Genomic DNA, 27,993 nt, shown 5'->3' on the forward strand with positions numbered 1-27,993 from the left:
AAAACTTAAAAATGTATTTATTTAGAGATCACCTCAGCCCTCTTGGAAAGCAATTTAGTTAAGATTGCTGATTGGGAGGAAAATCACGCTTTTAAAGGCAGAAGCAGAGACACCAGATAGGTGCAGAGCAGCCCCTTCATCGAAAGTGGCACAGCATAGAGACGTCGTTCATTTATGACCCCAGCACGCGAACACATGACAGAACCATGTGGGGAAGGTTCAGTTCGATATCCAGAACTAGAAATAGGCGAGCTCGTCCTGCTTGGTCTTGTTGGTCTGATAATTGTGCAAGGCCAAGGCCTTGTTTTCATGAGGGAGACTTTCAAACACTCGAATGTGCACGAAGTCATCATCTTCAACTTGAACCTTGATGAAGTAGTTAATCCCCGCGACCACCTGGCTCTTGTACTCCATGGCCTTGAAAGTGGGGTACTTCTTGTTTTCCTTCTCCTCCAGCTGGGACTTCACCTTGTCGGCGATGGCCTGGATCTCAGCCGTGGCGGGCCGGGTTTCGGAGGGCCCGCCAATCAGCCTCCTGGTAGCGCTCATGGCGGAGCAGCGGGCACGGAGCAGCGGGCACGGAAGAGCAGCGGCACAGAGCAATGGCCTGCGAGTGAGATTCAAGATAAATTTTTAAAAAAGAAAACTATAAATCCCTATAGAATCAATATCACTTCCATTTATTGAATGCTCACTACTGGCCAGGACTAAGTTAATATTTTTCATGTGTAATCTCATCTTTACAGTAGCCTCACAGAGTAGCTCTGAATACCTACAACATACAGAAGGGAAAATCTGGACTGAGAAGCTCTACTTGGCCCAGGTCACACATTTGTGAGTGGGAGCAAAGCTGGGATTCAAACTCATGCCTCTCTGACACCAGTACCTGGAGACTGACCCACTCTGCTTGACAGTTGCCAAATATGAAGTGAAGCGTAATGGTTATCAGAAAAATCTCACCATATCTGCACACCTGCCCGGGTTGTGGGCTTGATCCCAGGTGGGGGGCATGAGGGAGGTGGCTGATCGATGATTCTCTGTCATCATTGATGTTTCTATCTCTCTCTCCCTCTCCCTTCCTCTCTGAAATCAATAAACATATATTTGAAAAAATATGAAGTGTAATTATCTTGGAACACAAGCATCAATCAAATAGTTTTATAGTTATAAGTGTCAAAATAGGGGAGATACAAGTAAAAAATAAAATGAATCCAGGGCCCAGCCGGTGTGGCTCAATGGTTGAGCATCGACCTATGAACCAGGAGGTTACGGTTCAATTCCTGGTCAGGGCATATGCAGGCTCAATCCCCAGTGTGGAGCGTGCAGGAGGCAGCTGATCAATGATTCTCTCTCTCATCATTGAAGTTTATATATCTCTCTCCCTCTCCCTTCCTCTCTGAAATCAATAAAAATATATTTTAAAAATAAAATGAACCCAGGGTCTGGCATACACATAATATTTAACAAGTATATGGAAGAGAGAGAGAAGGATGGAAGCATGTAGGAAGGAAATATAGCATTACTTATGCATTGATATTTTAAAAGTATGATGGTGCTTAAAGATTGTAGAGCAGCCTAAGAAATATGGGGGTGAGCACTTGTGATAAATGAGAAGTACAATCTACTTGGTTTTTGGAACTTCGGAAGGGAGGAGGGAGCAGGCAGGAGACAAGGGACCAGGGGGAGGTTAGCTTTCTTTCCCAGGACCAAAGCCTGGAGCCAGATCCTTAAAAGTCCCCCCACGTACTGCCCTGCTTAAAAAAGACTTAATGAGCCAAACTTGGTGAGAAAGAGCCCTAATACAGAGTTTCTGCCCTAGGGGACTATTTTCTGTGGTTATAATGTGAAGAGAGGAATGAGAGGCGTGATGTGTGCAGAATAAAAGGAGGCTAGCAGAGAAGAAGGATGTAGAGTCAAAGAAAACAGTGATATGAGTGTGTGTATGTGTATGTGTATGTGTATGTGTGTATGTGCAAGATCACATGATATGGGCAGTGCCAATCAGCTGTGTCCCTCTCAGCCCACCCACAGGAACACTGTAGCTGGAGAAATGCTCTTCTCCCTCCACTCTGGTCAGCTGATGCCTCTCCTCTGTGGCTCAGAAAGTGTCCTCCCAGACACACACACACACACACACACACACACACACACACACACAGGCCTGGCTTCCCACCAACCTCAGGGCAGAGCTTCCAGAGGAAACCAGTTCACTACAAAGGGACAAGAGTGGGGAAAGGAGCCCTGACTGGTTTGGCTCAGTGGATAGAGCGTCGGCCTGCAGACTGAAGGGTCCCAGGTTCGATTCCGGTCAGGGGCATGTACCTTGGTTGTGGGCACATCCCCAGTAGTGGGTGTGCAGGAGGCAGCTGATCGATGTTTCTCTCTCATCAATGTTTCTAACTCTCTCTCTCCCTTCCTCTCTGTAAAAAATCAATAAAATATATATTTGAAAAAAAAAAAAAAAGAGTGGGGAAAGGAGAAGGAGGGAAGGGAACTTTTCAGCTCACCAGTTTCAAATTCTCCACTGAAGGCTCTGCAGGCTCAAGCCCAAAGGCCAGGAGGCCAGGAGAGGACTCTGGTCAGACAGAGAGGCCTCTATGCACAAGCTCCAAGGAAGGGAGCAGAGATTCTTTACACTCCTGGCCTCCTAGACCCTAAGATGGCAGCAATAATGAAAGTTAACAGGCCTAACTGCCTGGATCATCTCAATTAACCTTCAAGACAGTCCTAGGGCCCAGCTGATGTGGCTCAGTGATTGAATGTCCACCTACAAACCAGGAGATCAGGGCACATGCCCAGGTTGTGGGCTCAATCCCTAATGGGGGGGTGGGGGGGGAAGGAGGCAGCCGATCAATGATTCTCTCTCATCATTGATGTTTCTATTTCTCTCTCTCCCTCTCTGAAATCAATAAAAAAATATTTTTTTTAAAAAAAGAACTCCTCGGAAGTAGGTCCTATTATTATCTCCACTAAGCAGATGAGGAAACTGGGGCTCAGATACATGATGTAATAAGCCCAAGCAATCTGGCACCAGAGATCACTGTGACACCATATTGCACCCCAGGCGAGGTTTGGATCTTAGTGGAGGCTGGGAGGCTTCCAAAGTCTAAGACTCCATGGTGTCCTGTGGGATGGAAACTAAACCAGGTGCTTCCCTAATATGTCACCTTTTAACCTTCACAGCAGCCTTGTAAGGCAGGCACTAAAATCTACATTTTGCATATGAGAAAACCAAGGTTAGAGAGAAAAAGGGACTTGTCCAAGGTCATACAGGCAATAAATGACAGAACCCGAATATGAAACAGATTATTTCTGATTTCTTAGCTTTAGCTCCTTCTACTGGGCTACTCAAGATCCTAGTTAAAATAAGACTCTCAGAATGCCAGAGAATTCAAGTCGTACGCTTGTGAAATTTAGAGTAAAGCAATGCTAGTACCATAAAATATTGGTGTTTAAGAGGGGACCCATCAAATGTCACCAAGTCTAATTCCCTTACCCCAAGCAAGAAGGCCCTTCATAGCATCTCCAAGAGCTTTCCCTCTAGCCTGAGCTTGGATGCCTCCAGTGACAAGGAGCTCACCTCTTCACAAGGCAGCCCATTTCAATTAAGAAGCTACTCCCCACCACCCAAGCCAAGGCAGGGAGAGGGAACTCATACTTCTTGATTTTGCTGTCTCAGTGCTGTCTCCTTAAAAGGCCTGTTCAGCCCTGACTGGTTTGGCTCAGTGGATAGAGCATTGGCCTGCGGACCAAAGGGTCCCAGGTTCAATTCCGGTCAAGGGCATGTACCTTGGTTGCAGGCACATCCTCAGTAGGGGGTGTGCAGGAAGCAGCTGATCGATGTTTCTCGCTCATCGATGTTTCTCTCTATCCCTCTCCCTTCCTCTCTGTAAAAAATTAATAAAATATATTAAAAATAAATAAATAAAAGGCCTGTTCAAATCAAGGTTGAGAGAAATTTTAATAATTCTCCCATAACTATGCTATTTATTTCCTTCACAGGACTTATAACACTTTGTACTTCATGCTTCATATATTTACTTATCACCCATCTCCCCATTATATCTCAATAAAACTGTGTATTTATAGTTCTAGTTTTACTACAATTAACCCTTTGCACTCCGCTGTCCCCTCTCAGGGGACATCGGAATTCTAGCATATCACTCGGATGTCCCCTCTCAGGGGACATTGCAGTTTATTAGTGATTACGGGGCATTGAGTTATTTCAACGCAACTTTTTGAGACATGCATGTTTCCCTGAAGTTTTATCTTGAAATGGCACAAGAAATTAAATCAAAATATCGTAAAATTACTAAGATATATACAAGAAATGTCAGCGGGTTTTGTGTCGGATTAAACAATAAACTACATATTCCCGATGTGGGACAAAGAAAACGGGACTGCATTGTGTGTTCTAACAGGAAAACACCTGGTGGCAGGCGTCAAACCACTTATTACTGTCAAACATGCACTAATCAGCCTGCAATGCATATTGGGGAGTGTTACAAAACTTATCATACTGTACAAAATTATAAACAATAAAATATTGGTTTTTTTGCAAATATACATTCCTCGATGTCACCCAATTCATATAAGTCCAATATCATTATAATACGTTACTTGGTTCCAAAATTATACTAAATAATACGAGGGTCTGTAAATGCACGTTTCTGCCGCAAAGTAGCGTCGAGTATCTGGTAGCCAATGTCCAGAATGGTTCGGAGTGCAAAGGGTTAAAGAAAGGTTTAACATTTTCAGAACCAAAGATTCCACTGTCATACTCCACTCATGTTCCCAAATATGATAGAAACCTAAAATGGATGATACAATCACTCTTGTCTAGTTATGACTGAGATTTACATGTAGCAAGCCTTAACAAATTTATAATCTCCTTTATTTACATATTATAAGTTGTATGATTTAGATGTTGCAGAAATACTTGTGAATCAAAATAAATTTTGCACCCAAGCTGGGTGACTCAGTTGGTTAGAGTGTTGTCCCGTGCACCAAAAGGTTGCGTGTTTGATTCCCAGTCAGGACACATACCTAGGTTGCAGGTTCAATCCCCGGTCAGGACACATGTAGAAGGAAACCAATCAATGATCAATGTTTCTCTCACATTGATGTCTCTCTCCCTCCCTCCTTTCTTACTTCCCTCCCTCCCTCTAAAATCAATAAACATATCCTCAGGTGCGGATTTCTAAAAAAATACATTTTGCCATATCCCTTTCATGCTTAGCAGCTCAGTAATGTATGTTTTTAGATTTTACCCACCACTTTTAGATTTTTTGGGTTTTTTGTTGTTTGTTTTTTTTACCAAGAGAGTTGTTCAGATTAGCTAATCCTCTAAACCAGCGGTTCTCAACCTGTGGGTCGTGACCCCTTTGTCGGTCCAACGACCCTTTCACAGCGGTCGCTTAAGACCATCCTCCATATCAGATATTTACATTACGATTCATCACAGTAGCAACATTACAGTTATGAAGTAGCAACGAAAATAATTTTATGGTTGGGTCACAACATGAGGAACTGTATTTAAAGGGCCAGAAGGTTGAGAACCACTGCAAACTGTTAACTGAGCACTCACCCCAACCTGTAACCTGGGCCTGGGCCCTAAGTGGGAATCAAACCAGCGACCCCTCAATGCACAGGATGACACTCAACCAACTAAGCCACACTGGCCAGTGCTGATTTATATTTTTAAAAGATCCTTATGGCCACTAAACAAAATGTGGACAATGTGAGGGGGAATGGATTGATTGGAAGCAAAGAGATCATTTAGGGAAGTATTCAGATTATATATTACTGTGCAAAATACAACCCCACTTAGAGGCTTAAAACAATGACAGTCAATTATATTTCTCACTGTTTGCCTTGGGGCAGGGCTCAGTGGGGACAGACCATCTCTGTTCCACATAATGTCAGATGGAGTGGTTTCTAGTCCTCTCCATGAGCTGCTGGGCTTGCCCACAGCATGGTGGTTGGGTTGCAGTTCGAGTGTTCAAGAAAGCAAGGTGAAAGGACATAGTGTTTTTATGATCTAAGCTGAGAAGTCATATCAACATCATTTCTGTTGTACTCTACTGGTTAAGACAATCACAAAGGTCTTCCCAGATTCAAGAGGAGGGGAATTTGACTCCACCTGTTGATGGAAGCATGGCAAGATTCCAGAAGAGCACATGGCATGGGAACTATTGTTGCTGCCTTCTTTGGAAAGTCCAATCTATACAGAGACTGCTGAAGTTGAGTATGGCAGATGGTGGTGACCTGGACTAGGGAGGTGGCTGAAGAGAAGATGGAGAGGAGTAAATACAATTAAGAGGTAATGAGGAGGTTAAGACTTGAGGATGGCTTGTGTGAAGAAGATTAGAGAGAGTCAACAACAGAAGACTTTTAAAGTGTGTGACAGTCTAAGATAACTTAGGAAGAGAATGTAGAAAAAGAAAATAAATCGAGGGTTTGAGTCCTGAGTTAGAAATCAAGAAGAAGAGGAGAGAGTAAGAGTAGATGATCATCTCAGGAAGCAGGACATTTGCTGTTGGGTGTTTATTTTTTTGTTGGTGGGAGGATGTAATTAAGAGAGGGTTTTTCTCTTAAACCAGACAATAATCCTAAACCCTCTAATTCTGGACCCAGGACAAGAAAATAAAGCTTGGGGTGTGGGGCTGGGGTGGGGGGTAATGGTGATGGTTTGAGCTGGGCTTTGAGGATGCTCATGTGAGGATCTAGAGCAGTGGTTCTCAACCTTGGCTGCACATTAGAATCACCTGGGAATCTTTAAAATCCTGATTTCTGGGCCTCATCCTCCGGAAATTCTGTTTCTTTGTTACTAATGTGGCTTTACCCCATAACAAAGAAACAGAATTTCTGGAGGATGAGGCCCAGAAATCAGGATTTTAAAAAGATTCCCAGGTGATTCTAATGTGCAGCCAAGGTTGAGAACCACTGATTTAGAGGCTTTTCAGAGAATGGAAGTATAGGGAACAGGAGCCAGGGCAATGGGTTTGGTTTTTTCCCTAAAGATAATGAGGAGCCAGGAAGGTGTTAACCTTAGCAGAAGGAGATTCATAGTCATGGTGTAAGAATTTTTATCCCAATCCAGCATTTGATGAGGGAGGAACCAGAGGCCCTAGAGAGTTTCACTACCCTTGTACCCCTCGCCCACTATTAGTCACTTGAAAAAGACATTTGTCAATGAGCTGGAAACAGCCTGATGCTGGAGCCATATAGATTCAGCATCCTAGCACCACATCTGATAGATGACAGCAGAGGGCAGCAGAGAGTCAGGGCTGCAGGGTCCTAGGTAACTGGCCATCAAGCCTCCATAGAAGAAAGATGGGAGTCTAGAATGGTGTGGGAAGTGGGGATCCTTAACCTTGCCACTTCTGAAGCACTTTCTTCCCTTCCTTATATGAGGAAGTGGGATTATTATTATGGTTACCATTATTATGCCAGCTACCATTTATTGAGCCCATCCCATCTCAGCACCTGCACCCCTCAGTCACAGACCCAGCCAATGGAAAGAGAACCAGTTTGGGGGTCAGGCAGACTTGGCCTCAAACCCTGGCTCTTCCACTGACTCAAGTAACTCACTTCCCCTCTCAGTCTCACTTGCCACATATATGAAAGGGGGATAATAAAACAAAAGCCTGGAGGGCTCTGAAAGAATTTTTAAAATTATATTTATTGGGGTAGTCGGGCCAGCATGGCTCAGTGGTTGAGCGTTGATCTATGAACCAGAAGTTCACAGTTCAATTCCCAGTCAGGGCATATGCCCAGGTTGCGGACTCAATCCGTGGTGGTGGGGGAGGGGGTGTGTGCAGGAGGCAGCCTATCAATGATTCTCTCATCATTGATGTTTCCATCTCTCTCTCCCTCTCCCTTCCTCTCTGAAATCAATAAGAATACATTTTAACTTTTGTATTGTGGTAACATTGGTTAATAACATTATATAAATTTCAGGTGTACAACTTTATACTATGACCTGAGAAAATTAAAGGGCCCCAACCCCCAACATACACACACACAGACCCAGAGTTGGGAGTTCTACACACTGCCCCAACCCCCCAACCTTAACTGATTCCAGGAGGAGTCACATGCTGTGGAGGGAGCATCCCTGGACCCAGAGCTCACCCACCCTCATGTTGCATTCAGAACAACCCTTTATTCCTTTCTTCCCACAGATGTTTCACTCACACTCCCCTCTGCTCTGAAATCCCCTCAAAATCATTCACCAGTAATTTTTCCAAATCACAGTAATTATCTCATTACTTTGATATTAATAGATTTCACTTGCCATCAAGGAACCAAATGAAAAGTTCCCAGGCCCTATGTGTGGGGAGGGACTCCTGGAGTCAGCTCTGCGTGAAAGCTGGCCTGGCAGCAACCCTGCGGTTCATTCACCCCAGCTCACTTCCCTACTACCCACCTTCCCTCACTCATGCTCTTGCCCATGTCAGAGACAAGCCTGACTCCTGAGAAATGGTAGAAACCAAATTGCCCAGTCTCCAGAGGCCTAGAGTCACACAGCAAAATAGAGGTAGCACCTAGAAGGGGACCTAGGGTTGCTGGTCACCCAGGGACTTCCCCTCAGCTACACTTCAAGACAGATCTGACTTGGAGACACTACAAAGCTTAGCTAGAGGAGGAACGTCACAGATGACAGGTGTTAGGGGCATCCAGGGCCCACCCCAAAAAACTTCTTGGCAGACCTTCCCCAAGCTCCTCCCCTACCCTCCCAATAACAACTAATATTTATTAAGAATGGTCCATAACCTTTCGGGGGGATAACTTACTTAATCCTCATAGCATCGTTGTTATTGAACCTATTTTACAAGTAATTTTTTAAATTTAGTGATTGATTTCAGAGAAAGAAAAAGGAGAGAGAGAAATTTCAATTTATGCATTCATTGGTTGCTTCTTATATGTGCCTTGACCGGAATTGCACACACAACCTTGGCACATAAGGATGATCCTCTAACCAACTAACTACCTGGCCAGGGCAGGACTCTTTTTTATGATAAAGATTTACTAGTAATTAGCCCCATGTTAAATGAGGAATGAGAGTTTATGTAATCTGCCCAAAGACTTACTCTCTCAGTATCAGATCTAGAATGAATTCATGTGGACCCGACTCCCAAGCCTATTCTCCTAACCATGAGACTCTTCTGCAAGCACCCTCCTCTTTAGGCCTCAGTTTCCCTATCTGTAGTAATCACAGGGACCATTCATGGATGAAAGCTCACTGCTTGCCAGACACCAGTTTGCCACAATCCCTCCTGGCCCATTGCACTTGATCTTACTAATGAATTAGAGGCCTGGTGCATTCGTGCACGGGGTTGGGGGGAAGGGGTCCCTCAGCCCAGCCTGAACCCTCTCACAATCCAGGACCGCTGGCTCCTAACCGCTCACCTGCCTGCCTGATCGCCCCTAACCCCTCTGCCTGCCTGCCTAATCCCCCTAACCACTCACCTGTCTGCCTGATAGCCCCTAACCGCCTCTGCCTCAGCCCCGCTACCATGGTTTCATCTGGAAGGATGTCTGGAATGACGTCCTGAAGGTTGCTCGCCTGCTGCCTAATTGCCCCTAACCACTCTGCCTGCCTGCCTGATTGCCCCTAACTGCTCGCCTGCCTGCCTAATTGTCCCTAACCACTCTGCCTGCCTGCCTGATCGCCCCTAACTGCTCACCTGCCTGCCTGATTGCCCCTAACCACTCTGCCTGCCTGCCTCATCACCCCTAACGGCTCGCCTATCTGCCTGATAGCCCCTAACCACTCACCTGTCTGCCTGATCACCCCTAACTGCTCAACTGCCTGCCTGATCGCCCCTAACTGCCTCTGCTTCAGCCCTGCTGCCGCAGCTTCATCCGGAAAGACGTCCAGAATGATGTCTGGAAGGTTGTTCGGCTGTCCAGTCTAATTAGCATATTATGCTTTTATTATTATAGATTTGAATCTGTGACCCATTATAACCATGAAGTAACACTGCCTTAGTCATACCCACTCTCAAGTGGATAAGTGGGTTTCCAAGTCCAAGGCTACCCAAGAATATTGCCTAGGATGGGGGAAGGGACAGTCTCGGCAGAAAGGCTGCCCAGGGCAAGGCAGACCAAGGCTGACTGATTGGGCAATCAGAGACTAGACTAGCCAAGCTGGTCAGCATGGGGAAGCAGAATAGAGGATCCTTTGTCAGGCCAGAAACTGCAAGGCCGCCCCATCCCCACCATCTGGCTCCAGCTACAGCCCAGTGATGCATGATGGGGAAATGAAGGGGGGGGGGGGTGCTGGAGGCTGCCCACCTGCTCTGCCTCCTGGGATAAGCCAACCCAAGACCTCCCAGGCCCATCTGGCCAACACATCCCCAAGCCCTGACCACCCCTGGGGACTCCTTTCGACAGGCTGAAATTGGCTGGGAGTGTGGCCAGCCTGTCGGGGTCGCAGGTCACTGTTAATCTGCCAGAACAAGGGAGGACAGGCGGGTGGGCAGGCAGCCGGTGTGGGCAACACCCTGGCAGTTCCTGCTGTCTGGTCTGGTGGCCCTGGAGGGAAATCTTCCTCTTCTGGAAGTCAGGGAAGTGGGCTAGAAATACAGGACTCAAGGAAAATTGCAGATGCTCACATCTTGCTACCTAGCAATTTCACTTCTATATGGGGACTTCAGAGAAAAGCTCAGGCACACGCTCAAGGTGTCATTGCAGCCCTGTGTGAGATAGTGAAACACTGGCAATAACATGACACCAGTAGGGGACTGAATAAATGTAAGAACCTAGACCATTTATTTAAAATAAATATATTAAAAAAATATATTACTCCCTTTTTTTGTTAATAAATATATTTTTATTGATTTTTAGAGAGGAAGGAAGAGGGAGTAAGAGATAGAAACATCAATGATGACAGAGAATCATTGATAGGCTGCCTCCTGCACACTCCCCACTGGGAATTGAGCCCACACCCTAAGCATGTGCCCTGACTGGGAATTGAACCATGACCTCCTGGTTCATAGGTGGACACTGAACCACTGAGCCAAAACGGCTAGGGCTAGACCATCTTTCTTAATGATACTCAACTATTGGGTCTGAGAACTGAAGCCCCCATGTCAACATGACTTGATTGTTTGTTTCAAGAAATTCTTACCTTAGAAGGTAAGACTGTAAACCAATAAATAACTTCACTATTTGCCTCAGGAAATTCTTGCAAGCCAATTTGTTTAGGCAAATACTTTGCTCACCTAGGCAAACATCTTTCTTGCAGTCATTGCTATTATTAATAACTAGAGGCCAGATGCACGAAATTCGTACAAGAGTAGGCTTTCCTTCCCCCAGCTGCCAGCACCGGCTTCCCTCCGGCACTAGGACCCAGGCTTCCCTCTGGCTGCCGGCAGGCACCCAGGACCGAGCTTCCCTCGCAGCCCCTGCTTCATCTGGAAGGATGTCTGGTCTAATTAGCATATTACGCTTTTATTATTAATAATAATAATATTGAAAAGAGCAAATAATAATAAATGTCGGGGTGGGGAGAAGAAAGAGTTTAGGACAATACCATATTATAGCTAAGACTCAGAAGGGGATGAGGTAGAACTGAGGCCCAGACACAGTGAAGGACAGGTTCCAACTCCCAACCTCTCCATCCTCCTTCAAGAGTATCCTTGTACATGCTCTTTGTTCCCTCCTCCTGGGCATTCTTCCTCCCTTACCTGGTTAACTCCCACTGAACACTGAGAATTTAGCTCCCCAGCTGCTTTCACAGGGAAGGTTCCTAATTAATTAGAATTTCATGGCTTCAGAGTTCTTTTAGTTAGAATTCACAACCAGAGAATTCTATTGATTAGAATTTTATGGCACCATGGAACTATTGATTAACATTACATGGCCTCAGAATTCTATTACTTAGAATTTTATAAGTTGAGAATGCTATTGATTCTAATTTCATGGCATCTTAGTGTTCCAGCAATGCATGCCTCCCTCAGATAGCCACATAGGATACTCAGCTCAAACTGCGACCCAGAAAGAAAGGAAGAGAGAAAGGGGGAGGGAGGGAGGGAAGGAGAAAGAAAGAAAGAAAGAAAGAAAGAAAGAAAGAAAGAAAGAAAGAAAGAAAGAAAGGAAGGAAGGAAGGAAGGAAGGAAGGAAGGAAGGAAGGAAGAAAGAAAGAAAGAAAGAAAGAAAGAAAGAAAGAAAGAAAGAAAGAAAGAAAGAAAGACTGTCACCTTCTCACTCTCACCTCACTATTTCAAATTGTCTGTCTGCCACCTGCTCCTGCTTTATTTTACTTCATGGTGGTTATCGCCACTTCATATCAAATACATTACTTACTGCTTCCTACACTAGAATGTAAGAAGCTCCACCAGGGCAGGGATTTTTATCAGCCTTGTTCACTGCTGTATCCCCAGGGCTGGAACAGTGCTTGTCACACAGCAGATACTCAATAAATATTTGTTGAATATTTATAAATGAATAAACTGTTGCAATTATTACATAAAAGTACCATATAATCATTTTTATACTTTTTCTAATCATTTTTATTTGTTTGTTTATAATATATTTTACTCGTGCTTTAATTTAATTTTTAAAAATTTAACCTGACTGGTGTGGCTCAGTGGTTAAGCATTGAGCTATGAACCAGGAGGTCACAGTTCAATTCCTGGTCAAGGCACAGGTTATAGGGTCAATTGATCCCCGTTTGGGGGTGTGAGGGAAGCAGCTGATCAATGATTCTCTATCTTCACTGATGGTTTCTATCTCTCTCTCCCTCTCCCTTCTTCTCTGAAGTCAAATAAAAAAAATATTTTTTAAAATTTGATTTTAGAGAGAGAAGAAGTGGGGGGGTGGGGGGGGAGAGGGAGAGAGAAACATTGGTCGGTTGCCTCTCGCATGCACCCTGACTAGGGATCAAACCCACAACCTGGGTATGTGCCCTGACTGGGAATTAAACCCACCACCTTTGGTATATGGAACAATGCTCCAACCAACTGAGACACGCCAGCCAGGGCTCTAATCATTTTTTTAAAATAGTGACTGTCGCCCTGGCTGGGTTGCTAGATTGGTTGGAGCCTTGTCCTGTAAAACAAAAACATTTTAGATTTGATTCCTGGTCAGGACACATACCTAGATTGTGGGTTCAGTCCTCTGTCAGGGCTCTACTGGAGGCAACCAATAGATGTCTCTGTCTCTCTCTCTCTCTCTCTCTCTCTCTCATCAATAAACATATCCTCAGGTGAGGATTTAAAAAAATAAAATAGTGACTGTCAACTTATCTATATACCTTCTCTAGCATGCTGGAAAAGGGATTGTCTCTCCCCTCTCTCTCAATGCTCCTCTCTCCCTGAAACAGAGAGATCTCACCTGAGTCAAGATCTAGGCTCCCAGGAGAGGGAAAGGAATTACAATGAAGGGGATTGGGGAAAGGTGAGTCTCAAAGATCTGGAACCTACTACTTTTTCAGACTTCCAAATGTTACCATCACCTATAGAAGCGGTTCTCAACCTGTGGGTCGTGACCCCTTTGGGGGTCGAACGACCCTTTCACAGGGGTCGCCTAAGACCATCGGAAAACACATATATAATTACATATTGTTTTGTGATTAATCACTATGCTTTAATTATGTCCAATTTGTAACAATGAAAATACATCCTGCATATCAGATATTTACATTACGATTCATAACAGTAACAAAATTACAGTTATGAAGTAGCAACAAAAATAATTTTATGGTTGGGGATCACCACAACATGAGGAACTGTATTAAAGGGTCGCGGCATAGGAAGGTTGAGAACCAATGACCTATAGGAAGCTCCTTCTAATGGCCAGATTAATTTGGCTCTCCTGTCAAATGCTCTTTAACTTCCAAGATCCCTGTTCACAGCTTTCTCTACCTTTTGTATTTAGAGATTTGCTGGATGATTGTTTGATATCTGCAGATAAGGACCCTATCTGCTTTATCCCTCATCCCTCAACCAGTGTCTGGCACACAGTAGGTGCTCCAGACCAATTTGTGGAATAAATGCAAGAATACCATACCATACTCCTGCTGACAGGATGGATCAGGACCTGCCAAGGGTCAGGGAATGCTAGAGGGAGGAAAACCCTCAGGGGACTGGGACTGTGAGTGTGGGTCCCCAGCCTCCCCTCAGGAGCCATCTCCAGGGTTAAGAGGTAGGGTAGGTAGGGATGGGCAACTTTTTCTATAAATGGACAGATAGTAAAACATAGTCTGCCTGCTGTTGGAGCAATCAACTTTAGACAATATTTAAATAAGCATGGCTGTGTCTCAAAAAAAAAACACCCTTATTTAAGGATGTTAAAGCTTAAATTTAATGTTTCACACGTCACAAACAACATTCTTACTGTGATTTTTCCAACAGTTAAAAAGTGTAAACACCTCAAAAATTTCCAAAATCCCAAAATAAGGCTTTATTAAGTAGAAAGTAAGGGTGGGAAACTGAGGTGAAGAAGTCTGCTCTCCGGTCTGTGAAGTTGGCCAAGTCACTTGACCATTCTGAGCCTTGGGCTCCTCCAGTGGAAAAGAAGATAATAAAAAACTTTAGTTCCTAAGGTAGTCTAGACTCTAGAGCAGTGATGGGGAACCTATGACACGCGTGTCAGAGGTGACACACGAACTCATTTTTTTGGTTGATTTTTCTTTGTTAAATGGCATTTAAATATATAAAATAAATATCAAAAATATAAATTTTTGTTTTACCATGGTTGCAAATATCAAAAAATTTCTATATGTGACACGGCACCAGAGTTAAGCTAGGGTTTTTCAAAATGCTGACACGCCGAGCTCAAAAGGTTTGCCATCACTGCTCTAGAGCATTAACTAAGATAAAGCCTTTAGCTCCAGCCAAGCCAGCTCAGCATGAGACTCTAGATTACTATTGTTGATAATTATTATTATTATTATTACCAGGGGAACTTTGGGAGGAGCAAATGGAAGGATGCAGGCAAAAACCTCAGCTCCAAATCTTGCACACCAAGAAGACCTCCAGAAACCTCCCTAATCTCCCTTGTCTCCCGCCCTAAGTCACTCCAGATAGACCTCCCCAGCATTCTCCACCAGCCCCACAGGCCTCGCCAAGACCAGAAACATGCCCATGGCAGCTGGCCAAGGTGGGAGGAGAGGGCCCAGTGTGGAGGGAAGAGGGTTCTGACCAGGCCCCCTACTCATTGTCTAAGCCTGCCAGACCATCAGCCCGCTAGCCAGCTGATGTCCTCAGTTGTCGACACCAGCTGGCCGGCCCCACCCCCACCCAACACCCTTTCCTCCCAGGTCCCTCCCTGTCGCCCAGCCTCCGCCCCCACCCACCCACAGCCTAGCCCTAGAAAGACTCCAGGTCGACCAGAGGGTCTGAGCTTTTGTCCCCTAAATATAGGCTGATTTGCATTCCTTTAGCAATTTGCACACTTCATTCATTTGTAGAGAGCTAGATGCTGCAAAGCCTGCAGGGACCTTTGGGTTTATTTTATTTGAGTGGCGTTTTAGAATGTGATTTTGGGCGTTCCCTTTCAGCCTTCAGCACTTCCTTATTCTGGGACTTTGGCTAAGTGACTGCCACTCTGATCCTCAGTTTCCTCATCTGTAATAATAATACCTTTCCTCTAGAGTGGTTGTGAGAAGTAAATAGGAGAACGCATGCAATGTACCTGGTACAAAGTATGAGCTCAACAGATGATAGCTGCTATTAAACATATTATCAGCATCCTAATGTCCTCCACAGCCAAGTGTTAAAACCTATGATGTCCAACAAGATAGCCACTAGGACTAGGTGCATGTGGCTACTTAAATTCAAATTGAATTGAATTAAATTAAATAGAACTTTAGTCCTTCAGTAGCACCAGCCACATTTTAAGTGCTCAATAGCCACATGTTCTGGTGGCTGTCCTACTGAGCAGCACAAATATAGAACAACTTCAATTATCCCATAAAGTTGTATCAGACTATGCTGATTCACACTCTGTATTCCCTTGAGCTTTTCTTCCTTTCCCTCCCATCTGCAGTCTTTTTCCCCACCCCCATCAAGGTAATGACCTTGGTGAGTGGGTGTTCTTTTGTTCTCTGCACCTGGGCAGGAGGTAGAGAACAGGTGTGGAGCTGTGCCCTGGAGGACCTAGGGGGTGGGCGCAATTGTCTGTGTTGTAAAGCAAACAGCTGCACCCAACTCCCTGCCACCAGCAGGAGCCTCCTTGGGCCCGGATGTGGATGAGGGCCCTGTCCTCACCACCTCCCAGAGGCAGTTTAAGGTCACGCAACACGTCTGGGCCTGTATGAGCAGTTTCCAGCACAGCTGACACCTGGGGAAGGTGTACCAGATGGGAGGCCCAGTGTGGAGCGGAGGGGAGGATTAGCAACCTCTCAGTGCCAAGGCTTAGCTGCACCAGAGGCTGAAAGGAGTAAATGGGTCACATTCAGACTATTTCAAATTATATACACCAAGCTTACTGCTGGAGTTTTAACCACCACAGCAAGAATTGTAAAACATTCCCACATGATGGTCTATTACAGCGACATTCAACCAGTGTACCACAAGATTTTTAAAACATGCAATACTTGACTATTTAGTCAGGGATACTGACCTCTTTTCCCTTAGACTGTAAAATTTAAAAATGACAACAGCCAACACAACAATAGCAGCCCTGTGTGAACGATCAAAATTTTTTTGTCAGATCGGAAAAAAATATATTTTTTGGTGTGCTGCAGAATTTAGTACATAATTAGTTTATGTGCGCCATGAAATGAAAAAGGTTGACAATTGCTGGCCTATTGGCATCTCTAAACCTGAAGTCTTGATGTTGCTCCCAGGTTGTGTCTGTTAATCCCACAGTTGTTCCCATCTAAAGGATGGCTGCCCCATCCTTCCAGCTGTCACCCCCAAAATGAGAATGTTGGTACACTTGAAGTTGTCTGATAGGCTCTTTACATTATCTTCATGTTTTTGGATTCTTTTTGTTCTTCTGATTGGGAGATTTTTGCTTCCTCATATTCCAAATCACTGATTTGATTCTCAGAATCCTCTATGTTGAAACTCTGTAAATTATTCTTTATTTCAGTTAGTGTATGCTTAATTTCTGACTGGTCCTTTTTCATGTCCTTGACATCCTCACTAAGATCTTTGAAAGTCTCACTAAGTCACTTAAAAGTCTCATGAAGATCCTTGAGAAGCCTTATTATCACGGTTTAAACTCTGTATCTAGTAGTTCGTTTGCTTCCATTTCTTTCATTTGTGACATGTTTCTTTGTCTCCATATTTTGGTTGCTTCCCTATGTTTGTTTCTATGTATTAAGTAGAGCTGCTATGTCTCCTGGAATTGGTAGAGTGGCATTGTGTGGTAGGTATCCTGTAGGGCCCAGTGGCTCAGCCTCCCCAGTCACCTGAGCTAAGCACTCTAGGTGCACCCCTGTATGGGCTGTGTGTAGTCTTGTAATTGAGCCTTGATTGCTGTTGGTGTCACTGGGAGGATTTGATCTCCAAGCCATTGGCTGTGAGGACCAGCTGTGACTACAGTAGGAGAGCTGCTGTGCAGGAAACACTCCTATGGAGGACTTGCTTCAGTGGGCATTGGTGCTCACTGAGTCTGCCCCTTGAGTGTGTCACTTGTGGATGTGTAGAACAGTGATCTGGTATGGTCTGAAGCTGTCCAGTGAGTGCACTGGTTCTAGGGGCTCCAGGGTGGTGCAAAGTCAGCTACTGCCTGGGGCCACCTGGCAGGTGCTACAGAGAGATCTGCAGATGGCTGCTATTTGTATTAGGCTTGGAAATACCCAGGCCAGGCCCAGTTCTGAAGCAAGGCAGGCTGGTGATAGTACTGGGCCTTGTGCCTTTTATTGATAGGTTTGGGGAACGCTGATACCAGCTACAACTTGTTTGAGAGATTTTAGTAAAGTCTGAAGCCTGATCCAGGACAGACCATTCATATGGAAAAGCTGCTGCAAACAGCTTGGGTGGGGGTGCAAATTGGATGGGGCGGGTTCTCAGGAAATCATGAGGGCTGGGCAAACAGTATGAACGAGGCAGATGGAGACTCAGATATGGCTCCTGCCAATCAGCTCTTCAACAGGGAGGTCCCAGCACAGAAACAATGACCCCTGTGAGCACTCCTGTCTGGGAGAAAGCTGCCCCCGAGTTCCTGCCCTGATGCCAGACAATCCAGTTCCTCCCCGTATGTGTCTGGGTCTCCCAAAGCTGTCCAGCACTGGAGCTCAGAGGGATGGAGTCCAATTGCCGCCCTTTAAAAGTAACATGTGGGTCTCCAGCAGCCTCCGTGTCACTCAGCCACAAACCCCAATGCTTTTTACAGCCTGCAGTTATGGGGACTTCTCTTCCCAGTTCTGGTACCCTGGGCTGGGGGGCTGGTGTGGAGCTTGGCCCTTGAAGAGATGATCACCCTCCCAATTAAAAAAACAGTACAGTCCTAGCTGATTTGGCTCAGTGGATAGAGTGTCAGCCTGCAGACTGAAGGGTCCCAGGTTCAATTCTGGTCAAGGGCACATGTCCCAGGTTGCGGGCTTGATCCCAAGTAGGGGGCATGCAGGAGGCAGCTGATCAATGATTCTTTGTCATCATTGATGTTTCTATCTCTCTCTCCCTCTCCCTTCCTCTCTGAATCAATAAAAATATACATTAAGTATATATATCTAAGAAAAATAAAAACAGTACAGGTGGGTGTTAGACCAGCCCATTCCGCCACTCCTACCAGTCTCAATGTGCTTTCTTCTTACTCCTCTAGTTGTAGGACTTCCATTCAGCTTTCAGGAGGTTCTGAATGATGGTTGTTCTGTATTTTAGTTGTTATTTTGATGTGGTTGTGAGAGGTGGCGCCTACCAACATTTACATATGCTGCCATCTTGGTTTTCTCTGAAATTAAAACTTTTTAAACTAAAAAGCAGTTTATGGTGGGTAGTCATGTCCCAGGCCAGTGTTATTCCTGACAAAGGTCAATCTTTACTTTTCTTTTTAAAATATTTTTCTTGATTTTAGAGAGGAAGGAAGAGGGCGAGAGAGATAAAAACATCAATGACGAGAGAAAATCACTGGTTGGCTGCCTCCCCGATGCTCCCTACTGGGGACTGAGCCCACAACCTGGGTATGTGCCCTCGACTGGAATCAAACCTGGGACCTTTCAGTCTGCAGGCCGGCACACTATCCACTGAGCAAACCCAGCCAGGGCATGGTCAATCTTGACTTTAACTGAGTCTGTCTATTGTCTTTTTGCATCTACAATAACATATCATTGAAATGTCAAAGTAATTTTCCTTTTTCTGATCCCTCAAAGCACAGGCTCTGTGGACACCACAATTCTCATTGTTATTGAGTTAATTGTTGACTATTAACTATCCTGCCCCCACCTAAGTAAAAGAAGTATGTGTCTATCATTTTACTTTTTCTTCAATCCCAGAGGTTTCCCTGCTTTGCTTTCTCCCGCCTCCCTAATCTATTACCAATGGATTTCATGTAACCCACTTACGTCTCCTCTTTTGATTGTAATGTATAAAACAAGGTGAGTTACTGACATTTTCCAGAGCATTATCTCAATCTGCTGAGATATGTTTCCCTGAATTTGTGGACAGTTTGGCTCAAATAAACTCACAAACATTCTTTATGGTTTGAATGTTTCTCACATTGACAAAATACATCTCAAATTCAACCCCTTCTTATCATTTCATTTCCTGCCACCACCCTGGTCTAAGCCACCATTGTCTCCCTCCAGGATTAGTGGCAGCTTCCCACCTTTGCCTCCTCCAGTGTACTTTTTTAACATTAATTTTTATTTATTGATTTGAGAGAGAGAGAGAAAGAGAGAGAGAGAAACATCGTTTTGTTGTTCCACTTATTTATGCATTCATTGGTTGCTTCTCTAATGTGCCTGAGCAGAGATCAAATCCAAAATCTTGGCATCTTGGGAAGACTCTCTAACCAACTGAACTACCTGGCCAGGGCTGTGTTGAATTGTTTCAAGTGGGGGCTGGAAGGGAAAGCAAATCAGACCCCTGTAGGGCACCCTTGAGACCTTTTGCATTCTCTTACCTCAGGCTGTGCATACCTTCCAGGATCTCCAAATGGCAGCTTGGCGCCCAGCTGTCCTACCCAAATCACTTTCTTTCCCTGCATCCTGAACTTTCTGAAAGGGGTGTGATTGACAGTCTAAAAAGCTCTGAGGGTGGGGCAAGTAAAGAAGAGGTAAAAGGCCGAAACCGGTTTGGCTCAGTGATAGAGCGTGGGCCTACGGACTGAAGGGTCCCAGGTTAGATTCCAGTCAACGGCATGTACCTGGGTTGCGGGCACATCCCCAGTGGAGATGTGCAGGAGGCAGCTGATTGATGTTTCTCTCTCATCAATGTTTCTAACTCTCTATCTCTCTCCTTTCCTCTCTGTAAAAGATCAATAAAATATACTAAAAAAAAAAAAAAAAAAAAAAAAAGGAAGAGGTAAAAGGCCCTGACCGGTCTGGCTCAGTGGATAGAGCGTGGGACTGTGGACTGAAGGGTCCCAGGTTAGATTCCAGTCAACGGCATGTACCCTGGTTGCGGGCACATCCCCAATAGGGGGTGTGCAGGAGGCGGCTGATCGATGTTTCTCTCTCATTGATGCTTCTAACTCTCTATCCCTCTCCCCTCCTCTCTGTAAAAAATCAATAAAATATATTTTAAAAAAAGAAAAAAAAAGAAGAGGTAAAAGGGGCCCTGGCTGGATTGCTCAGTTGGTTAGAATATCATCTGGATATTCTAAGGTCGTGGGTTAGATCCCTAGTCAGGGCACAGGCAAGAAACAACCAATGAATGTATAAATAAGTGGAACAACAAATTGATGTTTCTCTTACTTTCTCCAAAATCAAATAAAATTTCTAAAAAAGAGGTAAGAGGGAGGAGGAGGTCTGAAAGACAGGCAGGGGTCATGAAATTAATATAGGACTTTATAGGTCCTCATTGGCAATTTAGATCTTATTTTTATTTTTTACTGATGTTAGAGAGAGGAAAGGAGAGAGAGAAAGAGAGAAACATAGATTTGGTTGCCTCCTGCACGAGCCCCAACCATGGATCAAACTGAAAACCTGGCTATGTGCCCTGACTGGGAATCTGGGAGTATGCTCCAATCCACTGAGCCAGGCCTGCAGGGGCAATTTGGATCTTATTTTAAGTTCACTGAGAGGTCTTGGAAGTGTTTGTTATTTTTGTTTGTTTATTTTATTATTTTTTATTATGGAAAAAAATATATAGAAAACAAATTCCAAGTGTGAATTTTCTTAAGCTAAACACCGCCCCCCACCACCACCCATTATGATGGTCCAGCACCCAGATCAAGAATCAGAACTTTGCCAGCTTCCAGAAGCTCTCTTGGAGTGTCAACCTATTCAATAGCCTTCCCCCAACCCAAGAATCACCACTATCCTGACTTATAACACTGTAAATTAGTTTTACTTATTCTTAGAACTTTAAGTGTAAACTAGAGGCCTGGTGCATGAAAATCGTGCACTTGGGGAGGGGTGGGGGGTCCCTCAGCCCAGCCTGCACCCTGTCACAGTCCGGGAGCCCTCGGGGAATGTCTGACTGACAGCTTAGGCCCGCTCCCTGCCAGGAGTCGGACATCCTTAGCACTGCTGCGGAGGCGGGAGAGGCTCCTGCCACTGCTGCTGCACTCACCAGCCTTGAGCCGCTCTCAGGGCTTCTGGCTGATCGGCACTCCCCCTGTGGAAGAGCACTGACCACCAAGAGGCAGCTCCTGCGCTGAGCATCTGCCCCCTGGTGGTCAGTGCGCATCATAATGACCGGTCATTCCTCCATTCGGTTGATTTGCATATTAGCCTTTTATTATATAGGATGAAGTTTATAGATACTCTTTTGTGTTGACATCTTTCACTCAATATGTGAGTTTCATCTCTATTGTCTCTATAGTTTATTCATTTTCATTGCTATGTAGTATTCCATTGTGTGAGTATATCACATTTTGTCCTCCTGTTGACAGACATTTCGGAACTTTCTGGTTTGGGCTTTTGTAAATAATGCTCTTTGGAATGAACTCAAAGAGTCTGGGGGCTTTGGCTAGAAATAAGTGATAAAGATTTGTTCAAGGGTCTTAGAGTTTACAAACTGGGAAAACAGCTAGGCATATACTCAGAAGTGCTCAAAAAAGAAAGAAAAGTTAAGAGTTCTTATAGTAAAAGTACATGCTAAAGAAATATCAGTCTTGCATTCTTAGCCCTAAGGTTGGTTCAGTATGGTTATCAGTAAAATGTCAGGCAGTCTGGAAGATGGATGCCAGGTGGTCTGGCCACATCCAGTGGTTTGGATAATAGATGTCAGGTGGATGTCTGTTGGCCTGGATGCCTGAGTCCTTCAGGGGGTAATCAGAAGGCTATCTGGAGGTCTGGTGTATATCCAGATGTATATCCAGGAATTGATGCAGAACTGGGAAGTTCAAAAGTTTAAGTTCCCAGGCTAGTTAGAACAAGAATAGTCTTTCCTCATGCCTCAACCTTCAGATGTTAATTTTAGCAGCTTGGTTAAAGTGACTCCATTTCATATATCCTCTGTCTTCACTCATTCTTAGGTCCTATAAATAATTGTATACATGTGTTTTCATGCACACATGGTAGCATTTCTCTCCAGTATCTACCTAGAAGTGGAAATGCTGGGTCATAGAACAGGCATGTGTTTAGCTTTACCAGATAGTGTTTTCCTAAGTGGTTGTACCATTTATACTCCCACCATCAGAGTATGCGAATTCATGAGGATTTTAGGCAAAAAGTGATACAATCTGAATCCTGGTCCACCATCAGAAATATCAAATGTTTGTTGGGTGACTGAGTGAATACATAAGCACAGCTGAAAAGGGAGACAGTTCTGACTGAGGCTGGCTGAACTCTCCTGAGTGGCACTTTCTCATCAGACCCACCCTGGGCCCAAAGACCAGACATAAACAAGAAAATGTCCCTGATGCTAAGAAACAAACAGCCTATATGGAGGACTTAAAATTGTGCTCCAGGCTGGTGTGGCTCAGTGGCTGAGCATTGACCTAAGAACCAGGAGGTCACAGTTCGATTCCCAGACAGAGCCCGTGCCTGGGTCACAGCTCTGTCCTCAGTAGGGGACGTGGAGGCAGGCAATCAATGATTCTCTCTCATCATTGATGTTTCTATCTCTCTCTCCCTCTCCCTTCCTCTCTAAAATCAATAAAAATAGTAACAAAATGTCTAAAGGAAGACAAAAAAATATATAAAGAGGCAACAAGAACCTCACCCTGGAGAGTGGAAGTCACTATGAGGAGTAAGACATGGATTCTAGTGGTATTTATCAGTGAAGTCGCTGAGATGATGTGGTACTTCTGAGTCTCATGACTTTACTTAACCATCAGGGAACAATATTGGCCATTAACAATGTGCCATATTTTCATCTATAAATCTGGAAATGTAAAATATTTTTAATACTCATTGTTAAGGGTGTTGGGAGATGAGCATGCTCAACCAATACTGGTAGAAATATGATTTGCTGAAACTGAAAATGTTGTTGTAATTGACCCAATAATACTGTAGTAGGCAGTTAGGCATGAGTAGAGTAGGAACCATAGGCCAGGTAAGAAAGATCACCAGGGAGGAAAGCCCTGTGTGCCTAGCAACAGACTACTGTAGGAAGGGACCTCCTCTCGAGAATGACCTTTCCTCCCCATCATATTGCTGGTTATGCAGTTTAGACCCCCTGACCTTTCATATCCCTGGTCATGTGGTAGACCCTGTTAGAGCTGGAACAAGGAGACTGGAGAATAGCCTTATGTGACTTGTACAACTACTCCCTTACATTAAGCCCTAGAGATAACATCTGGGCCTCAGTTGTGTTTCAGCTGCAGGCCCAGAAAAACAGCAAGGCCAGGTGGGGTGACATCATGGCTGGCAATCAGGACCAACTTCGATGACTAATGACCCCCCCTGCCCTGGCGTGGACCAAGACCCTGAAAGGACACACCTGAAAAGCTGATGAGTAGTCTATTGAGATCTTCCCCTGAGACCTCTAGATAAAACCCCTTAAGAGGAAGGACCCATCACTGGAGCTCCATCTCTCTCTGTCTCTGGAGCATGCCCATGCCTTTTCCCTCTCCTTCCCCCAGGCACATTCGTTCTCTGTTTTTCTTTTTCCTAAGCTCCAAGGGCCCTTCTTTTGCCTCTGTAATTTGTTTCCTGAGCCCATTTCTCTTATGATGCACTTCATGTACCTCTGTGACTTTCTAAATAAACTTGGTCTTACAGTTTGAGTCTTAGCTCTGAATTCTTTCTTAGCCAGAACTCAAGTACTAAGGTTGCTGGACTGAGGTCCAGTTGCTGGTAACATTCTGGTACTGTTTTGCCCCTAACAATACTATTTTGAAAGCCTACTGAGCCCAGCTAGCGTGGCTTAGTGGTTGAGCGTTGACTTATGAACTAGGAGATCATGGTTTGATTCCCAGTCAGGGCAAATGCCTGGGTTGTGGGCTTGATCCTCAGTGTGGGGTGTGCAGGAGGCAACCAATCAATGATTCTCTCTCATCATTGATGTTTCTATCTCTCTCTCCCTCTCCTTTCCTCTCTGAAATCAATAAAAATATATTTAAAAATAAATAAATAAAATATATAAAGTATTATTTTTAAAAAGCCTTTTGAAAGAATCAGAAAAGAAGAAAGTGTGATGCATAGTGATGTTCAAGAAGACATAATTTATAATAGAAAAAAAGAAAAAGAAAAAAGCAGCCCTAATGGCTATTCATATCAGATTCTACCAAAAATAGAATGTGATGTGGCCATCTATCAAGTAATATTTATGAATAATTTTTAGTGACACAATAAAAATGCTGACATCTATAATAGTGAAAAAAGAAGCAAGGCAGGATGCAGAAATGTATTATCAGTTTGATCTCAGTTATATAAATACCCATTAATAAAAAATAGTTGAGCCCCGGCATGGTGGCTCTGTTGGTTGGAGCATTGTCCTGTACACCAAAAAGGTTATGGGTTTGATTCCTGGTCAGGGATCATACCTAGGTTGCAGGTTCAATCCCTGGTCAGGATGCATACAGAAAGCAACCAATCAATGTTTCTCTCAGGGGATGTTTCTCTTGCTCGCTTTCTCTTTCTCTAAAAATCAATAAACATATCCTCAGGTAAGGGTTAAAAAATAGTTGGAAAAAAGTAGCTGAGGGGACTCTTTCCCCCTCCTCACGTGGAAGTCTGTATTTGTTCTTCAATAAATTTTCACCTTTGCTATAAAAAAAAAGTAGCTGAGACGGATATTTAGTAAAATGTTGAAAGCAATTTATTTATTTATTCATGTAGATTTTTAAATCGATTGTTAGAGAGAGAGGAAGGTAGAGGGAGAGAGAGAAACATCAATGTGTGAGCATAATATAAATCCAATCGGCTGCCTCCTGCATGTCCCCTACGGAGGATCAAGCCCGAAATGGGAAATTGAACAGGCAACGCCCAGGTGCACAGGACGATGCCCAACCAACTGAGCCACACTGGCCAGGGCAGCAATTTATTTTTTTGTGTCAAGAATTAAGAGTGGTTTTCATTTTCTTCTTAATCTTGTTGTGTAGTAACAAATTCCTCATCATTAGTATGCTCACATTCCTCTCATAATCATAAACAATAAAGAATTTTAATAATAGAAACTATGGTCAAGAAAGTCAACATGTTTATCTCTCCCTCTAAGCTCCTGTGCTCTTCAGCATCCTAAGGAGAAAGGGCCTTGCTTATTGGAAAAGTCCCACCCATGCCAAATACTGTACTTCTCTGGTGCACAGAAAGGCTTTCGAAAGTGCCATCGGCATTACAGGCCCCTATTTACTCAATAAAGGCCATACACCTTTAAATTAGCTTTTCCTCACTGACACTCAACTGGCTGGGCTTTGTGTTTATCATTCATTAGCAGAAGGGGCATGGCCAGGGCAGATGGCAGGCAGCATGCACTTCTCCCTGCCACCCATCTTTATCCTCTTTGTTACTGAAGAAAAACAATTACTTGGTTTGGACAAGAAACAGCCAGGGCTCTGAGCAATTTCCTTAGGTCTATGGAGACTATAATTCCTTTACAAGGTTGTGAAAAGAATGTCAGAATTCAATTCTGTCACTTGAGACTAAACTTCTGACACAGGCAAACTTTATGGTAAGTCTCTGAGTCTCAGTATGATCATTATCAGTATGATCTCAGTGTCTTTAGCTGGAAAATGGAACAGTTGCAAAACTGAAGTCAAATTGAGTTTGCAAGGCACCCAGCCCTGTCTCTGACTCTATTTTTTGTTGTTAATCCTCACTGAAGGATATTTTTCCATTGATTTTTTTAGAGAGAGTGGAAGGGAGGGGGAAAGACAGAGAGAGAGAGAGAGAAACATGGATGTGAGAGAGACACATTGATTAGCTGCCTCTTGCATGCACCTGGATCAGGGCAGGAATGCAGCCTGCAACCGTGGTACATACCCTTAAACTGGAATCAAACCTGGGTCCCTTCAGTCTGAGGGCCAACACTCTATCCACTGAGCCAAACCGTCTAGGCCAGGGGTGGGCAAACTTTTTGACTCGAGGGCCACAATGGGTTCTTAAACTGGACCAGAGGGCTGGAACAAAAGCATGGATGGAGTGTTTGTGTGAACTAATATAAATTCAAAGTAAACATCATTACATAAAAGGGTACGGTCTTTTTTTTTTTTTAGTTTTATTCATTTCAAATGGGCCGGATCCGGCCCGAGGGCCGTAGTTTGCCCACAGCTGGTCTAGGCCCTAGGGCACCTTGTCTCTTACTTTAAAAAATATATATATATTTTTACTGATTTCAGAGAGAGAGAGAGAGAGAGAGAGAGAGAGAGAGAAACATCAATGTAAGAGAGAATCATTGATCAGCTGCCTCCTGCATGCCCCATACTGGGGATTGAGCCCACAACCTGGGTATGTGCCCTTGACCGAAATCGAACCTGGAATCCTTCAGTCCGCAGGCCAATGTTCTATTCACTGAGCCAAACTGGCCAGGGCCTGTCTCTTACTCTTAAATGTTAGTGTCTCAGACCCTGTAGGCCTTAGGTAACCAAAGAATACTGGCAGTGAATGGAGGGATGGGGGAAGTTTTGGACAACTGGAAGATTGGACATTTCTTGCTATTACTACCATCTCTCTCTCTCTCTTTTTATTGATTTCAAAGAGGGAGGGAGAGGAAGAAACATCAATGATGAGAGAGAATCACTGAATCATTGATGGGCTGCCTCCTGCACATTCCCCACTGGGGATTGAGCCTGCAACCCTGGCATGTGCCCTGATTGGGAATCAAACTATGACCTCCTGGTTCATAGGTCGATGCTCAACCTCTGAGCCATGCCAGCTGGGTTGTTGCACATATTTTATCCCATTTTTTTGCTTGTAAAAAAACTATGTCATTGTACATAGAGGAGTTTGGCATTTTTAACCTTTTGTTTTTAGTCCCTATTTTTGAGTCCTTGGGAGGCAGAATAGTTCAGAGTAGCTCAAAGTACTAGGTCTGAAGTCAGGAGTTTCTAGGTTCCATTCCCATCTCTGCTTTTTGCTAACAGTAGCCGTGGGCAAGCTGGCTGATGGGAAAGCCCTTCCCATTCGTGCAGAAAATGAAAAATAATACCGCTCTCCTTTATTGTGAGCATTAGCCTGATGGAATGTATAAAAACAGGACCTGAACAATGATAATAACGAAAACTAAACGATATTAATATAATGACGATGACATTTTGCACTTTTGGAACACGGTAGGCCAAAAAGAAGTGACTTACCCAATCACAGGCTCAAAGGCGACCAGGCCTTAACGTGGAGAACTCAGGTGAGGCGCCGGCTCCTTCCTCCCTAAGCTCCGCCCCTAGGACTCCGCCCCGGTCCCCGGGCCTCGGCCGACGCTCGGGCCTCCGCGGGAAGCTGGTACCTAAAGAGTGAGCCCTAGCGTGTGACCGGCGCGAGTGACGCAGGAGGGAGAAGCAGGATGCTCCGGGATAGGGCGGTAGGTTCGCGCGGAAGGGGCGGGG

At 44.4% G+C, this 27,993-nt stretch overlaps 1 protein-coding gene across 2 annotated transcripts; it reads right to left on the reverse strand.

Moving 5' to 3' along the window:
• Positions 1-27,954, reverse strand: LOC139014541 (cystatin-B-like). Of its 2 annotated transcripts, XM_070421504.1 has the most exons (3): positions 27,748-27,954; positions 26,435-26,571; positions 1-607 (listed from the first exon to the last, which is right to left on the reverse strand). In XM_070421504.1, exon 3 carries the CDS (start codon positions 547-549, stop codon positions 238-240), a length of 312 nt encoding a protein of 103 aa, XP_070277605.1. In that variant the 5' UTR covers positions 550-607; positions 26,435-26,571; positions 27,748-27,954; the 3' UTR covers positions 1-237. The 2 variants fall into 2 exon arrangements, with proteins under 2 accessions (XP_070277605.1, XP_070277604.1); XM_070421503.1 differs by lacking the exon at positions 26,435-26,571 and having other exon boundaries at positions 27,748-27,953.
• Between the last annotated feature and the right edge of the window lie 39 nt (positions 27,955-27,993).

Source organism: Myotis yumanensis, unplaced genomic scaffold, assembly GCF_028538775.1.
Source record: "Myotis yumanensis isolate MYYU_CA2020_CCGP unplaced genomic scaffold, mMyoYum1.0.hap1 SCAF_7, whole genome shotgun sequence".
NCBI lineage: Eukaryota > Metazoa > Chordata > Mammalia > Chiroptera > Vespertilionidae > Myotis > Myotis yumanensis.